The 13,042-nt window shown below is 39.1% G+C and overlaps 1 protein-coding gene across 1 annotated transcript; it reads right to left on the bottom strand.

Annotated features, from left to right (window-relative positions):
* Window positions 1-4,642: 4,642 nt before the first annotated feature.
* On the bottom strand, window positions 4,643-11,722 carry LOC311084306 (vitellogenin-like). Its single transcript, XM_084116258.1, has 28 exons — window positions 11,621-11,722; window positions 11,455-11,475; window positions 11,203-11,354; window positions 10,823-11,074; window positions 10,589-10,750; window positions 10,357-10,505; window positions 10,120-10,270; window positions 9,874-10,031; window positions 9,620-9,785; window positions 9,409-9,534; window positions 9,060-9,278; window positions 8,753-8,970; window positions 8,571-8,668; window positions 8,326-8,450; window positions 8,135-8,236; window positions 7,917-8,036; window positions 7,621-7,807; window positions 7,429-7,531; window positions 7,159-7,344; window positions 6,935-7,046; window positions 6,655-6,844; window positions 6,324-6,577; window positions 6,190-6,234; window positions 6,028-6,105; window positions 5,732-5,938; window positions 5,218-5,360; window positions 4,983-5,121; window positions 4,643-4,897 (listed from the first exon to the last, which is right to left on the bottom strand). Exons 1-28 carry the CDS (start codon window positions 11,658-11,660, stop codon window positions 4,772-4,774), a joined length of 4,029 nt encoding a protein of 1,342 aa, XP_083972384.1. The 5' UTR covers window positions 11,661-11,722; the 3' UTR covers window positions 4,643-4,771.
* Between the last annotated feature and the right edge of the window lie 1,320 nt (window positions 11,723-13,042).

Here is a 13,042-nt window from a genome sequence, read left to right as displayed (position 1 = left end):
ATTTTAATTCCTCAAAATTAAATGCAGCCAAAAACACTGGATAAGTGAAACACGGTCTGGATGGTAGGCTGAATTATAATATCTTCTCAAAGTCAGATAATATTCCATCATTCTAATTCCATAGAATTAAATGCAGCCATCATCACCAGACAATACTGTTTAATATTTATTTATACGGTTTCGTAATCTACGCGCTGCCTCGGCAAACGCGAGATTCGAGCCGTCACAATATATCGGCTTTCATCCCTCGAGAAGAAAGTCAACAGGTGCGAGGTTGAAACATCCGACAGCGCACGGCTTTTTTCTATGCACGCGCGCCGAGATATTTCTCAATGAACACTGCCAGCACCCTCAGGAGGCGAGATTAGTCACAGAATCTTTATTGCAGAGTAGCCGTAATCTATGCGCTGCCTCGGCAAATGCGAGATCCGAGCCACTATAGATTCTGTATTGCAATGCAGACCTTTAAACTACGCGCTGCCTCGGCAAACGCGAGATCCCAGTCACAGAATCTTTATTGCAGAGTAGACCCGCAACCAGTGTTCGAATTGAGGGGGGGCTGGGGGGGTCCGGGACCCCCCATAAGCATCAAGGGACCCCCCATAAGGCCCAAAAAAATTACCTCGGGGGGGTCCCCTGGTTTTTCATTAAAACTAAAATAATAGAAACATAATTTATTAGGTAATATATATATATTTTTTAATCAAAGTATTGCGCTGCCGCTCCCATTAGAAAGTAATTCAAATTAGATTTGCGTCTGAAAAGACGCTCAAGTGCGCCACACACTGTTTTCTGAAGGAATTTACAGACTGTTGAATTTATAAACAGATACATTTTATTTATCGTGCCATTTATACGCCAAAAATAGTTTGTTTTTTTTTCTCGAAGGGGAACTCCTCATCACAAGCACTTGCAAATTTACTCCAGTCTGCTTTACCCAATTTCCATCTTGTAATCCCACCAAGTTCAATCATAATATTTTTCCTCAAATTTAATTACAATTGGATAATGATCACTTCCAATACTATTATCACTTTGCACATCCCATTTACTACCACTAGCTAATTCACTGGACACCAATGTTAAATCTAACGCAGACTCTACTCCATTACTTACATTGACCCTTGTACCTTGTCCATTATTTAAACAAACCAAACCTTTATCCTCAATTAATTCCTCCAAAATCAATCCATTATGATCAGTATTTTTCCCACCCCATAGAGTATTATGTGCGTTAAAATCCCCACACCATATTATTTTGTGTCCTTGATCAAACTCTTGTAAATCTTCAATCTTCATTCTTTTACATGGATTATACAAATTAACAATTACTATACTTCTTTTATTCACCCAAATCTCAGTAACCACTACTTCTAATTCAGTACCATAGTTCTTTGTTAAAGCATCGTAATGGCTTAGATATATATTCCCTCACATTGAAGCACATGCAGCCAATCATTACTTTCTGAGGCATGTCCCCTTCAAATTGCAGTAGAACAGATAGACTATCTACTAATTTTCCTTGATATCTAGTTGGAAGACGTTTCACTACCGTTACTCTAACTCCTTTAATTTCTTTCTTAATTTCTTCAATACTAATATCTAATGGAACTCCACTAATTACTCCTCTAGTCTTACTATTAGCCCCAGGAACATGACTTTTAATTCTCACTTCATTCAAGGTCTTCTTTTTCAATATCTGTTACTGTTGTACACTATTGACTGCTTCAATCAACATCTTTCCTTTACTCAGAAATCTTGCTTGTTTAATGTGTCCAATTTCATCATGAATTGCCTTAGTAAGTTTTACTGGATGAAGTTTACTACCAGAAACTTCTCCAAACTCGATCACCACTTTCCACTCTTCCATCCCATTAGTTTTCCTCACTTTTTTCAATTCATTCTGTTGTTCCGACTCACTGTGACTTGACACAGAATTCTTCTTTCTTGTTCTCTTTGATGTTACCTCATGCCATTATCCTTGCTCACCATCCGATTCACTCGCCATATTCTCAACATTTCCGAAATGTTCTACTCCTGGGCTCAAAGACGCCATTACCCTCCTTGCGATGTTTCTCTCGCTCTCCGCTCTCGTTCTGACGCCTGTTGCTCCTGAGCTGTTACCCACGCGCCTCCTCGCCCCACTCCCTTCAACGCGTCAATCTACGAACTCTATTGGCCATAACCACTGACAATGAACTGAACGACACACAGGGTTTAAATAAACAGGAACTAATGAGACTAATTAATGAGACACACCTGAATAGAACTAACTCAATCAGTTACCATAGAGACAAACAGGCAGAGAATGGAGGAGAACTGAACTAATTAACTGACAGAAAAACACTAGAAAATGCGGGATCCGAATTAGGTGGTGTGGCCAATTCTTAGAAAAAACTCAAGAGATAAGTGCTATGGAATCGTTTTTTATTATCTAAGAATAATCAATATAATTGAGAGGATTTGAGTCTTAATTTTTTGTTTTGTTGATTGTGTTTTGTTTTGTTGATTCGGTTTTGTTTTGTTGATTCGGTTTTGTTTTATTTTGTTTGGAATAAAATTAGTAGTCATTCAGATCCACACTCCATACCAGTTGGTGGCGGTAATGCACCATTTCGTTGTGTGCCAACCGCCAAATAAACTCCAGAAAGAAGAAGAAGAAGAAGGTGGTGTGGCCGGTTAGCATCAACTGTGCTGAGACTGGAGAGGATGAATGCAGGTAGTATGGATGATTATGATGATGATTCTTCAATAATTGATAGTGAGGGATGGTCTCAGGTTCTAGACGCGTCAAACAAACAGAAAAATAGAGATTCTGAGTCAGATGACAACATTAATGAGGTAGGAGGAAATAACATGATGTAAACTCGCACTCGATCGGCCCAAAGTCCGGCATCCGACCAGCGCGGAATGTCTTTACGTGTTACTGTCTTTTCTCGTGGCAAAGTATATTTGATTAAATGCAATACATTTTCTCATATGTATTTTCTTGTTATTTCATCTGACTCCATAAATGAAACGGTTTTAATGATATTTGTGCATCATTAAATGTGAGCGAATGTTTGACTATTCTTTTTTTACTCTTTAATGAAAATAATGTCAAAGTCAGTTAGAATAATCAAATGTAACAATTTATTATGTCAGGTAAATGTATCATGCCAATTTCATAATCAATTCAAAGATAATCGATACAAAACATCAAATGTTCTGGAATAAAGAGAAGAGATGCGAACCCAACATTAAGAAATACATGAAGCTGAGAGTCTCACTCACGGGCTAATCTGAATTACAGAAAAGGCCCCGATCTTCTTGTTGCATTTCATTATATAGACAGAACCTCTTTCACATTGAAACATCTGCTAACAATGGGAATTTACATTCAGTGTTGACACCTTTTGGGGGGTAGGAGACCATTTGTCTAGAGACCACCTTCCTTTGTGTGCCAGCTATCTCTAAACTCTTAAAAAACATATTACCATTTGTTTTACCTATTTGGAAATGAGACATTTGTACCAGTCACACTGAGACATTTCAAATGATACCAAACATGTGTAATACTCGATGATAATTATTCACATTAAACCATTTAGATTCTTGGGTGAGTTTTTGGTGATCTTCGCAAGGAGTGGGGGATGAGGGAATGAAATGTAGATTAGGATGATTCGAAGGGTGAGACTTTCGTCTCTATAGTGCACAAGGGTGAGTTCAAATGAAGAGTTCAGATGCAAAAGCCTCTAAGTGCCATCTGAAATTTTCTTCTAGAATGATTATTTTTATCAAGCTTGTATATTTAAGTTCAGTAAATTCACTTAAATGGCAATGAAAATTACCTATTAATTGTCATTTAAGTGAAATTACTGAACTTAAATATAAGAGCTTGATAAAAATGATCATTCTATGATATAAATTTATTTACGTATACAGCTAAATGCGTCTCTGTGTGGACAAATATGAATCAAAACACAAACACAACACTTTACAGTACCCTCCCCCTCCCAGAAGGCGTGTGGGCGCAGACAGCTCAGGGGTTTTCTTTTTAGGCCTATATTATTTTATGCTCTTACATAATCTTTTAACATTTATTACTAATAAACTTAATTTGAATACTGTCTAGTGCATAATATAATATGATATTATAGTATAATATAGGTTAATATTATCGATTCTTCTGCACTTTTTCCATTCTTACTTTAAAATAAAATATGAATTTATTAACAAAATCCATTTCTGATATTGCCATGTTGCTATGCAGGTTTGTTTACACATTAAACTCATGGCCACAAGAAATACAGTTGATATTGTTCCCTCAACATAAGAATTCATAGCCATAAGAAAAATATGTCATTCCCTCAACATGGGATCTTAAAGCCACGACTTCACATCACGTGGCCACAACATACAAACCTCGACAAAATTATATTTTGGCCACGACATGTCACGTTCCCACAAATTAATATGTCGTGACTCGTGACCACGACAAAACTATGCAAACCGAACATGTCCCCTCTCAGTCACCAGAATTATATATCTTTCATAAATAAATAATAATAAATTGTGAACCTTATTGTCAAGTGAAAAAAAAAAAAAAACTAAACTTTTAAGAGTACTGAGAATTATTGTAAAATAAAAGCAGTTCACACAATTCTGACACTTGCAGGGTATTTATTAGAATTTGGTTGCATTACATTACAGATATCACAAGAGTGGGAATGTATTCAATTAAATCGAATGTGAACATGTAAAATGTACAATGTAAAATGTAATTAATTTCTTATTGCTCCTTGAAATGTTTCTGGATCCAGGAGAGAATGTCCTCATCGATATGAATGGAAAGAGTTCCATCTGGATTGATGGGAACAGCAACAGGGAGACGAATATCCATCCTTGACAGTGTCATCTAGAGCAGCAGGAACACAAATAATTTGTTGAATTTTCTTATTATATATCAGTGAGAGTCATAATTTAACTGAAAACTATTTCACCTCTGGAATCCTAGCAATGACATTCAAGGATCTCTGAGTTGGCAAGGCTGCAGTCAGTTCAATCTCTTTCTCACTGTTCGTTGCTCTTTCTAGTCTAAAGCCCGTCTGGAAAGCCGCCATCAAGATGTGCTTAGACAGCCTAATTGTGAAGGGATGCACAAAGAAGAGCAGATTAAACCCGTGCCATTTTCTAAACTATACAATACATTTGTCATTCAGTGTTGCTGAACATTACTTTTTGGCGTATGTGGTGACAATTATTGGCAGCCTCTCCCATTCCAGCTCTAGACGTGCAGCAGGGAATTCTCCCAGGACACCGGCTTCAGCTTTAGCAGTGACTGCATATTGTTGGCATTCTTGACCCCAAGCAACCTTAGCCTGAAAAAGGACATTTGTGTTCAAAAAATTGTATTGATGTCAATTATTTCATTCACAAGTTTGCACTTACATATAATCAGATTTGGCATGTCCGAGGAGAGGGCTCCGGGCTCGGAATTTGGCCCGAACCCAGAGTACTCCCCCCATTCCTGGCTGGGATAGGAATAATCGAGAGTAAGGAGTTGGGGTGGAGGACTGTCATGGAACCGAGGTAAATTAGCTATGTATATATGCCTCTTCTCGTGCTGATTGGGTAGATTACCTGAACGTGCTCCTTGCAAACTTTGTAAATAAAATATCATCTTGAGAAATTAATTTCTATAATTGTTCTAAATCTTGTCTTTTTTAATTCAAAAAAGTTCTAGTCTTACAGTGACTTTGTGCTTGCTCAGCAGGGCACCATCAGCACAGATCTTCAGGTTGTCATTTTCAGCGATGGAGGAAACAACGAGCTGCACTCTTGCTGTTGGCTTGTCAAAGTAAGCAGCAAGTTGGTAGCCCAGCAGCTTTTGGTCAACTCTCACAGCACGGGCAATGACAGCAAAAACAGGTGGAAGAGCATTTCCGAGGAACTTAGCCTGAAAGCAGAAATCATAATCAATAAGTGGATTTTAGTACAAAATGTCACCTTTGGGTTATATGTTATTAATGACACCAATTGATTCACCTGTTTCTGGAGAGCCTCAAAGCTAGATGCAGTGCTTCCACTGCTTACTGCCTTTGAAGCACCATGGGGTGCCAAGAACTGCAAGCAAAAATAAGTTTTGTAATAAGTAATTGATATAATCTAAAGTGATAATATAAAAAAAAATGGCTTTTTAGTAGTTACCCGATCTTTGTGGAATTTCTTGAAGGGCTCCATGATAGTGGCAGTCTAAAAATCCATATAAAATGATTCAGTGAAAAAATATATTTATGACACAAATATTGGCTACCTAACCAACACGCTACATACGTCCTCACCTTACTCATACGAGAGCTGGACATGGAGGAGCTTGAACTGCTGCTGCTGCTGCTGCTGCGGCTGCTACTGCTGCTTTCAGAAGAGACGGACGCATTTTTGTCTTCAGTCTCCAGGATTTCCCTCAGTTTCAACAGGAAGGCCTTTCCTTCTGGAGTCTCTTCATCAATGAGGCTGATTTGCTTAAGGAGTCTCTCAGCAGCTCTAGGACCAACTTGGACTTCAAGCTCCAGTCTTTCAACTGCAGGACCTTCAGCTAAAGCCAAAATGACAATTATAATTTTGTCTGAAAATATTTGAGTTTAATCAATGTAATCTTCTCTGAGTGAATACCTCTTGTCAGTGCAGCACGGGCTGAGTGCTGTCCAATTATGTAGAAGAGAGGAGAATTTCTGATAAAAGCAGCATTGTGAGAGTGCACCTCAACGCACCCCTTGATTTCAATGTATGGGACAGCAAGACAGAGAGTCTTGTGAAATGGAGCAGCAGCTCTCACGGGAGTCTCATCTGGTATTTCAGAGGACTGAAAAGAATAATGAAATATTATAACAAGCCTCGCTATTTTAAAACTTGAAGCAAATTAATATTCATCATATGTGTGTTCAGAATTTACCAAATACTCAGAAGAAGTCTGGGAATTTTGCATGGCCACCTCGGGTACTAAGGGAACAGTCCTCTCAGCGTTGGGCTCTTCAATGTTTCTGACCACAGCAAGAGTCTCAAAGCTGTTGGAACAACAAAAAAAAGTGGGTCACATCTCACTTTCAGAAATCTTTTGAGCTATTTATGAATTGCTTCAGAATGTTTTCTCCACTGGTCTGACTTATATTTCATTACCTCACATCAGCAATGTGTTCAGGAAGCTCAACAGGCAGAGCCTCCACCTTGTAGTTGCCCTTGAGAATGTCTGCTCTTGCAACCACTTTTCCAGGGGCAATAGTACGGATCTTTCCTCTTGCCATAACAACAGCTTGGATCAAGGCAGTGTTCACTCCCATCACAGCAAAGGTCTGGAGAGCAATACTGAAATAATAGGGGAGATTGTTTGTAAAACTGTTGTTGTATACATTATATCTAATTTTCATGAATGTAGCTGCAAAAGTGTACCTTGGTCTAGCTTCAGCCTGGAGTTGAACATCAGTCTTCTTGAGCTGCTCAAGAGTCATAGTCTCAATCTCCTCAGGGAGAGGAGGTGTAATGGTGGCCTTAACTAGAAGGATGAACAGAGCAAAATCAAACTTCAATGTGACACCCTCATATCCAAGGTAAGATAAAAAAAAAATAGAAGAAAAAACATACCATTGAGACTTGCAGTAGCGACAGCAGCTGTGTACAAACTGAGCTCCATGGGCAAACCAACTGCTGTTGGCAAGATACGACGCACTTCAGATGCAAGCAGGGGTTTGGCATACTGGAAGGCAACTCCTTCCTGCAAAGCTTTAAGGGCACGCTTCAACTGTTCACGTGGTTTGGGTCCAGTGACCATCTGGGGATAGTGTTTATAAGAAACTTTATTCTAATTGTGAGAACTATTTTTGAGACAGATCACAAAAAATATATTAATGAGAGAGAAGACATAAAGTACAACACAGTACCGGTATTGCTTCTTCAATGATGGTCTTGTCAATGTTGAAATAAGCCACTTCTTGTCCAAGTAATTTGATATAGGCTGAAGCCAGTGGCTGATTGCTTGGCAAGGTCTTCCAGTTTGCGAGCTTGAGGAATAAAAAAAGAGAAGTCACACACATATGTCATGCTTATAATATTACTTAAAAGTACACAATTATACTGTACACAGGACATGACAACTTACGGCTTTCAGGGTGCGCTTGATCTTTGTGATACGGTCAACACTTTCATCTGCAGCCGGAGATTGCAGAAGAGCTTCCTGGATTCCTTCAGTTCTCACACCGATCTGTTTGAGAGAATTAACTGAGTGAAGACTGACACTTAAACATTTTAAGACCATGAACATGTTTTTTTAATAACTCTTGGTTGTCCCACCTCAAGAACATCAGCAGCAGCTCCAGCCAGGTAAGCACGTGCTTTAGCTACAACAGCTCTGGGCAGGATGGTGGCGGCATCATTGATCATGTAGGCACTACCAGCAGCTCCAATCATAAGAGGAGCTGCACCAGGACAGAGGTAAGAATACATTTAATGTGTCAGAAGAATTTTTTTACACATTTTAAGAAACACCCATGACACTGTTCGTTTTTTAGCTCTCTTAGAAAAATGGCTAGACTCACTATGATAGAAGTCCAGCTGAATGGCTCTGCTGAAACGGAAGCTAAGCCTGTCCAGTTTGCGACTCATGAGCTTGATGGCAACATTAGCTGCACCCGCACTGAAATGGACAACTATGATTACCTCTGGCTTGTGCTCATTTTATATGGTGAAGTAAAATATGTGTGAAATGATTTGTTCTTACACAGATGCCATATCCGGAGCAGTGATTCTGGTCAAGGACTTGATGTGTGAATAGGCAAAGCTTGCAACATGCATGTTAGTCTCAGTCTTCAAAGCACCAGCAAGATTGGAGACGAGAGCCACTGAGGGCTTGGACTCAAACAACACAATACAAGCAACCATACGCACTTCAGGGTGGAGAGCCCTGTCCAATACAAGCTGCAGGGCCACTGGCTGAACCTGAGCCAAGAAACAAGGTTAGTATTTTATGGGAAGAAAATGTGTATAATGTTTTACAGTAATTGATTCCTACAGTGTCTGACACTTGCCAGTTTGGGCTCTTTCTTTGCAATGTTCCTCAGGGCCAATATGGCATCAACCTGGACTCTAAGAGGCAAAGAAGTAGCTGCAGTTGTCAGTCCAGGTAGGAGTTTCATGATGGGTTTAAGACTAGCAGGGTGACCTGCATTGCCGAGAACTTTTAGAGCCAAAGTTATTTCAGGAATGTCATTCTTTGAAATGGCCTCTGCAGCAATCTCATGGATGGGCTGAGGAGTTTAAGGCACATACATTTAGACAACTAACATTAATAATATTTAGTAAGATAATATTTACTATAATAGAAAAATATTATAGTAAGTCCATGGCAGAAATGTATGGAGGTCTTAAGTCGTTTACCCTGAGGAGCTCGACGGGGCAAGTGGGAACTTCAACGCAGTGTTTGGCAATCATGGAACCATATCCCAGCATGACGACTTCACGAAGAGCTGGGATTGTGGCGATTTTCTCGTGCTTAGCCAAACTCTGTTCAGCAACATACATAAATGATTAATTTGATTTTGGTAAGATTTGAAGAACAGCACTTTGAGTATAGTAAGATTTTACCCACAGCTGTCAACTGGATGGTCTCCAAATCAGCAGTGACCATTTGCAGAGCAACTACAAGAGCCTGAATGAACTCAGGAATGGTAAGTTCACCAGCCAGGAACTTCTCCTTGATGAATTTTACAATGACTGGTGTGCCAACAGCAGGAAGAGCATCCAGAAGCCAGCGCCTAACAGATTCATTGTTTTAAAATATATTCATAATAAAAAATTGTCTTTGAACTATATTCTTATGAACATATTGCTCAAATATTGTACCTGTAAACTGGTTTGTCCTTGAACTGAGCCCAGATAGCCTCAATATTCTCCAAGGTGGCAACACGCAGGAGCTGGATGAGCTCAACAAACTTAAGTGGAGCATCATCATGGACCATGGCCACATTGTTTGCAACAAGGTGATTTAAGACCTCAATAATCTAGAGAGAGTAAGGGCAACACTCAGTTGATCATGGATCAAAGGCTTTCACTTGGAGACTGTTAAAGATTTTGAGTAATGAATTATACCTGGGCTGGTGCATCACTGATCTTCATGAGTTGAATGGGGGTCTGAAGAATTTCAGTTGAAAACTCATACTGCAGGGATCCACGGGCCAAGTAATCAGCTTTGATTGGAACAACAGGCGTCTTCTCAATCTCAACAAAAGCCAAGGTTTGTCTGAAAAAAAAAGAGAAATCTTTATTTCTTAGTAATATTGTTACTTCATATTTTTAAAGAGAAATCTCACAGAGGATCAATCTTACTTTGCTTCCATCTGGGCAGCACCATGGATCTCATTGAAAGGTGAAAACTGATGCACTTCCTCAACTGTTGCTTCAGCGATCAGTACACCAGCAGCAGATGGTTTCATGATGTAGTTGTAAGATGCCGTTTCAATCAGACTTTTGACCCTCTGTTGGGAGAAAGGTATGTGACCACTTGACTCTTGGCATTTTCATTATATTGAATAAAAGTCTTTCTCGTCTTCTTAATTACCTCTGTGCATTCAGCACACCTCTCAGTGTACGCCAAACCGACGTCCTTCATGATTCTCTCCTGACAGTGGCTCAAATCTTTAGACTTGGTGACAATAATGTGGTTAGCCTTTGGATCCTCATTGATGATGTAGTGGGTCCTGCACACTCCCTGAACTCCAGCCTTGAAGGACAAGTCAAAGAATTAGATTGCAGAACTCAAAATGGATCAAGTGTACTTGGATCACTTTCTTACCTCTTGCAACTCATAGATGTTCTGGGTCTTCTTGAGGTTGAGCTGAAGGATGTTGAGGATTCCTCTGTGCAGGTTCAGTACTGTAGGGGAGACTCCTGCAGGGGCGAATACCTTTCCAACCACACCATTAGCATACTCAAACTTGATGGGAATCTGAAGCTGAGCAGCCAGAGCTGAGGTGAGCTTAGTGGCAGGAACAAATGGATCCTTGGGCCAAATGCCAGCATACTCGTGGAGCAGAGGATCCATGAGCTGAAAAGGAATATTTTCACTTAAAACAAGGGAATTGTTGCTTTTAACAGTCAATGCTTGCTAACACAGTTTTAGTTTTACCATAGTGTTGAACACCTACAAATTTTACAGTTCTTAATGGTCATTACCTTCATCAGGAAGGTGTTCTCTGTCACGGCACTGAGGTGAACCTTGCTGCTGACTTTTATTCCTGCTCTGGCCAGACCTTCTTGAGGAAGACCACCCAAGAGCAGAGCCTCATACTTGTACACATAGGTCTTGTCAGGGGCAAACTCAGGAACTGAAAATGGTAGAGTATTTCTTTGGTTGAGTTAAAGCAAGTATGCAATAGTTGTAAATTACCTATTTACAAATTACCAAATTACAATTTTGTTACTTACCAAGGTTGATCTGTTGACATGCTAAAAAAAACACACAAGAAAATATGCTTTTAAAATGACTTAATTTAACTAATTTATGTTAAGAGGTTCTAATTTACTTTCTTCAAGAAAAATATTTTAAGAAAAGAGATACAGGAACTTCTTAAGTTCAAAACATAAAACTTACCCACAAGGGCTACAGTCAAGGCAAGCACAACAGCTCTCATGGCTGATGGTTTGTGAAGAGCTACTCAGAGAATCAGATCTTTTATATTAGTTTATTGCTGACCAAGTATTCATTTTTAAATGAATTATTAACAGATGTCTTTAAACATAAAAAGATTGTTGGGTCAACCTATCTGAACATCAATATCAATCAGAGGTTAGGTTACCCTGGCCTGTCATGTCACCATCAAGAGCAATGACCAACGTCAATTTTGTATTTGTCTTCATTTGCCAGAAAGTATGTATGTATGTATTGTTAGTAGAATAAATAAAGTAGTTCATTTATTTTGTGTGAGTCCACTGCAAAATTAGTAGTTTCTCTGAATTTATTATTTATAATAATATCTGTTTGAGTAAGATTTATATTTTTTATTTATTCTACTAACTACTGACACCATTTCTTGCAAATATCAAATGAAAATATAGTCATTTAGAGCATTTATTTGAAGAAAATGACAACTGGTCAAAAAAAAAAAAAAAAGATGTTCTGTTTTCAGACCTTGAATAATGCAACAAAAACAAGTTTATATTTATTTTTAAACAACACAATACTGTTTTAAGTTAGGAAGAGTTCAGAAATGAATATTTGGTGGACTAAGCCTGATTTCCAATCACAGCTTTCATGCTTCTTGGCATGCTCCCTATCAGTCGGTCACATTGCTGTTGGGTGACTTTATTTCACTCCTGGTGAAAAATTTAAAGCAGCTTGCCTTTATTTGCTGGCTGGTGACCCTCTTGCTTACATTCCAGATCTTTTCAGTGGGGTTCAGGAGATGGCAATGACAGGGTCTTGATCTGGTGGTCCTCCATCCACACCTTGATTGGCCTAGCTGTGTGGATTGGAGCATTGTCCTTGCATAAAAAAACAATCTTTCTACTTGGGGAACATTGTCAGAGCAGAAGGAAGCAATTTTTGTTTTCAGGATAATCATGTTTGTGCCTTAAGTTACGCATCCTTCGCAAAGACGTATACCTACCCAATTCTAGCCTTACTGAAGAACCACCAGATCATCACCGATCCTCCACCAAATTACACAGTGAGAGACTGTGGGTTGTAGGCCCGCCTCTCCAGGTCTCTGTCTAACTATTAGAGCAGGTGTTGGGCAAAGCTGAATACCGGACTCAGAGAAGATCAGAATCAGGCAGATCTGTCTTTGTGAAGTACACATGACTCAAGACACGTACAAGGTTATCCTGGAAGAAAACATACTTCCTTCTGCTCTGACAATGTTCCCCAACATATATATCAGTATCTCACAAAAGTGAGTACACCCCTCATATTTCAGCAAACATTTTAGTATATATTCTCAAGGGACAATACTATAGAAATGAAACTTGGATATATTTTAGAGCAGTCAATGTGCTGCTTATATAGCGGTACATA

Source organism: Abramis brama, assembly GCF_963993115.1.
Source record: "Abramis brama genome assembly, chromosome: 6".
Taxonomy (NCBI): Eukaryota; Metazoa; Chordata; class Actinopteri; order Cypriniformes; family Leuciscidae; genus Abramis; species Abramis brama.
The sequence above is the reverse complement of the archived record's forward strand: the minus strand, read 5'-3'. Positions and strand labels throughout refer to the sequence as shown.

Bases quoted from the DNA above. Each gene is read 5' to 3' on its own strand.
- LOC311084306 (XM_084116258.1), bottom strand. From the start codon at position 11,660: ATGAGAGCTGTTGTGCTTGCCTTGACTGTAGCCCTTGTGG. The intron at 9,786-9,873 runs GTACAATATTTG...TGAATCTGTTAG, and splicing joins AAGGACAAACCAGTTTACAG to GCGCTGGCTTCTGGATGCTC. The intron at 7,532-7,620 runs GTATGTTTTTTC...TCATCCTTCTAG, and splicing joins CGCTACTGCAAGTCTCAATG to TTAAGGCCACCATTACACCT.